The sequence below is a fragment of the Halyomorpha halys genome, unplaced genomic scaffold (assembly GCF_000696795.3).
Source record: "Halyomorpha halys isolate HHAL.00 unplaced genomic scaffold, Hhal_1.1 Scaffold9565.1, whole genome shotgun sequence".
In the NCBI taxonomy this organism is placed as follows: Eukaryota; Metazoa; Arthropoda; class Insecta; order Hemiptera; family Pentatomidae; genus Halyomorpha; species Halyomorpha halys.
In genome coordinates, this window is record NW_027108221.1 from 1 (window position 1) to 3,477 (window position 3,477).

The window sequence follows — 3,477 nt, forward strand, 5'->3', positions numbered from 1 at the left end:
CAATTTACTAAATAATTTATTTATTACTAATTTAGGGTAAGATATTTGCTCAAAGGTATCATCAATATATATATATATATATATATATATATATATCTGGTACAGTATCTATAAGAAATACATGCTCTAATCTCTTAGCAGTAATAAAAAGATTGAGTGGTAGCAGCTGAAGTCTATTGTTACCCTCCAGACTAGTTTTCCTTTTGAAACTGCTAGTTCTTCTTCCAAATCCTCAGTTCAATGCATTTCCAAATTCTTTGCTTGAATTTGTATTAATGAAAACATAATCTTTTTTATTTTTCCTTTTGTTTATCTAATAACTGTTGGATGATTGCTGCCACATGTGGAATTAATGATCCTTCGTTTTCCAACTTACAGTTTTAGGGTATCCAGTTTCAGTAAGCAAAAGAGAATAAAGAGCAAGGATTAGTGACAAGTAAGGCTGAATCAAAATTCGGAGCTTGAGCTCTTAACGGAACCCAGATAGATATAGAGTTTGAGCTAATACTTTATTTTACTATTATAACATTCATACACATGTGAATTATAACTATTGTTACAAAATCTGGGACTGGGAAATCTGTTTCTGGTCAAATCTGGCATCTGCTTCTAATCCTATTCTAGTCCTAAGAATGAAGCAGTGAAAGATTTAGCAGGAGTATCATTTGTAGAAAATTGGTATTATTATTTGATTTGTAAATGTCATTGTAAATAAAACAGTAGATAATGACACTCCTTCTATGACATGGACAGGAGGCTTTCCTTTGTTTGAGTCTCAGTTGACTGTTGGCATCTGTTAGAACCACACTCTCTTTGTCTTTTGTTATAAAGCCCTCCCTGATTCCACAATAGTGTCAACTTCCTGTGTTTTATTAATAAATTAATAACTGAAAAACATTGAATTCTTTTATTCTGCATATATTTAGATTAATGTTTTCTTGAAATTCTCATGTAGCTTGTTTTGGTAACTGTTGGATATCTGCTTAATTACTTTTAACTCTAAAAGGAAAATAATGATCTAAAATGTCATCGTAATTTTGGATATTGTAATTTTTTTATGTTATCACACACAACCTTTGCTCTGCATGTATTTAATGGTTATTATATATCAATTGATTTGTTCTTATTTTTTTGTGTATAATGAGAACAAGAGATTATTTATGGTACTAAATGAGTTCAAGTGTGTACAATATTACAAAAATCAAAAGTCACTTCCAATAAAGTATACCAAAACAATTTTGTTTTGGGAAAATAAAGTCAGATTCAGTTTTAGCATGTTTTGAAACTCTTAAATATACATTTTTATATGAATAAAAAAAAAAATATTTTAGGTTTGATTTTTAGAGATTATTTTTTTCCTTTGATGTCCCTCATCCATTTTTTTTTCTCGGCTCCTAGATAGGGCGCATTGGCAAGAACACTTGAACATATGTCTAATATTTTTCGACCTAGTATCGCCAAAATATTTCATTAAAATTGGTGGTCTCATGTGCGTAGCCGTCCATCCATTGGCTTGTATGAATGGGATTATATACATAATTATTTATAATATAGAATAATTTCTTGCTCCACCTGGCATGGAGATGTCGTTTTGTTTCTTGACTTAAAATTGTTCAGCTGCCATCATACAGTTTTATTCTTATTCTATTTTGTTGAAATCCTTATGATAATTATGTTACAAATAAAGCTAAGATATCGAGAAGTTACAATTATATCACTTATTTATTCATTATTATTCATTGTGTGATGAATTATTTATTTAATTTACCTTTTAGCGGGTGGAAGGTATCCAACATATGTGGGTACTACTATCTCTTCTAGCAGTTTTTGCCTATCTTATTTCTCATTGCTTCATTACTGTTTATGAAGTAAGTATTCACATATATTTTTATTAAATAATCATCAAAACTTATATTTTTTACATTCTTTAGTATTATATGATTTGATTAATTTAATTTCAGATGGTCATTGACACCATATTCATTTGTTTCTGTGAAGATTGTGAAATTAATGATGGAGTGGAAAAGCCTTACTTTATGAGCTATGGACTTATGGTAATATTTTATTACAGGATAATTTTTTTAAGAAATCTGTATTTTCTCTCTATTAATGAAAAAGTTTTTAGAGATCTCAATGTAATGTTTTATTTTACACATGATCACTATACTTATATTTTTTTTTGCTTACACTCTATGGAAAAACAATAATACAGTCTGAACTACAGGAAAAAAATAAATTACAGTTATACAATTTGAGCAACAAGTAGTACAATCAAATGAATAGTTGTGTATTGAAGGAAGATAGTCTGGGTGGGAGTCAATAAAGATATCGACATAGTTTTCTTTTACTATTTTGATATTTTTGACTGCCACCCTAATTATCTTCCTCCAATCTACTTTATACTGTCAACTATCTTCTTCCAATATGAACAGTTGTATAATTTGTAGAATGGGGGTTGGTTCGCCATTGTTGGATTGGACAGGGGTTACCTAACCACCCCCCTAGTTATTAATATTTAAATAGAAGTGAACAAACATACAGAAATATTTGCCAAATATTGTCGATTTGATGGTTAAATTTATCATTATTTTTGTTTTAAAAATCTAATAGTAAAAAATTTTCTTAGAATAATGGAGAATATTTATTAAATTTGAAGAAAGCACAGTTAAATAATGTAACTCTAAGATTTTGTTCTTTTATAATTCTAGGAATTTGTTCAGAACACTAAAAAAGTGTTAGCTGTAGGAGATAGAACTTCATGAAGTATTCCTCTAAATAACCCTGTTTGACATAAGCTTGGAAATTTTCAATGTACATTTGTTACCTCTAATCATCCATATGGGAGAAAATGTAAATACTCGATATTTTTTGTGATTTAACATTCTAAGAGTAGAATGAGTAATTTTCTTAATTGCATGTGTAAAAAAATTGAAAAAGTATTAAGAGATGTTATGGATTGCTGAAGAAATGTTTAAATGCATTTAAACTTCAAAAAAATTTTAGAATATTAATCTGAGATAAAAAAACTCTGGAACCGAGTAATATGTTTTAAATAGATTTTATACATGTAGCTAATTGGTCGATGAAAGTATTATATCTGTGTTATTGTATTTAAAATGTTATTGATAAATATTTTTGTTGATGTATTCTGTTACTTTTATACATATCAATATAATATATTAGTGATGCTAGTTGTTATTGATTAGTGAACCAGAATTTCTTAGATCAAAGCTAAAGGACCAAGGCTAGCTTAAACATTTAATTCACAAAATGGTACTGCAATATTCTTCTTTTACAATTCTTAGTTATCCTTTGTCTTCCCTAAGAAATTTTATTCAAATTATTTCTTAACTTGTTATTATGAAGTAAAATAATTATTTCATAGGTGAGGTGTTAATAGTTGACCGTAGATTAATATTAAGAGGAGATGGTCGGGAGTGCGGTCAGCAAAACTAGTTCTGTGTATTTTTGCTGACC

General features: G+C 28.5%; 1 protein-coding gene across 1 annotated transcript; it reads left to right on the plus strand.

Moving 5' to 3' along the window:
- Positions 1 to 1,775: 1,775 nt before the first annotated feature.
- LOC136795576 (choline transporter-like protein 1) lies at positions 1,776 to 3,130 on the plus strand (the record flags this gene model as incomplete). The annotated part of the gene is given in 3 exon segments (XM_067046593.1): positions 1,776 to 1,868; positions 1,962 to 2,054; positions 2,709 to 3,130. Coding segments are annotated over 3 exon segments (240 nt in total), but the record flags the coding sequence as incomplete, so codon positions are not given.
- Between the last annotated feature and the right edge of the window lie 347 nt (positions 3,131 to 3,477).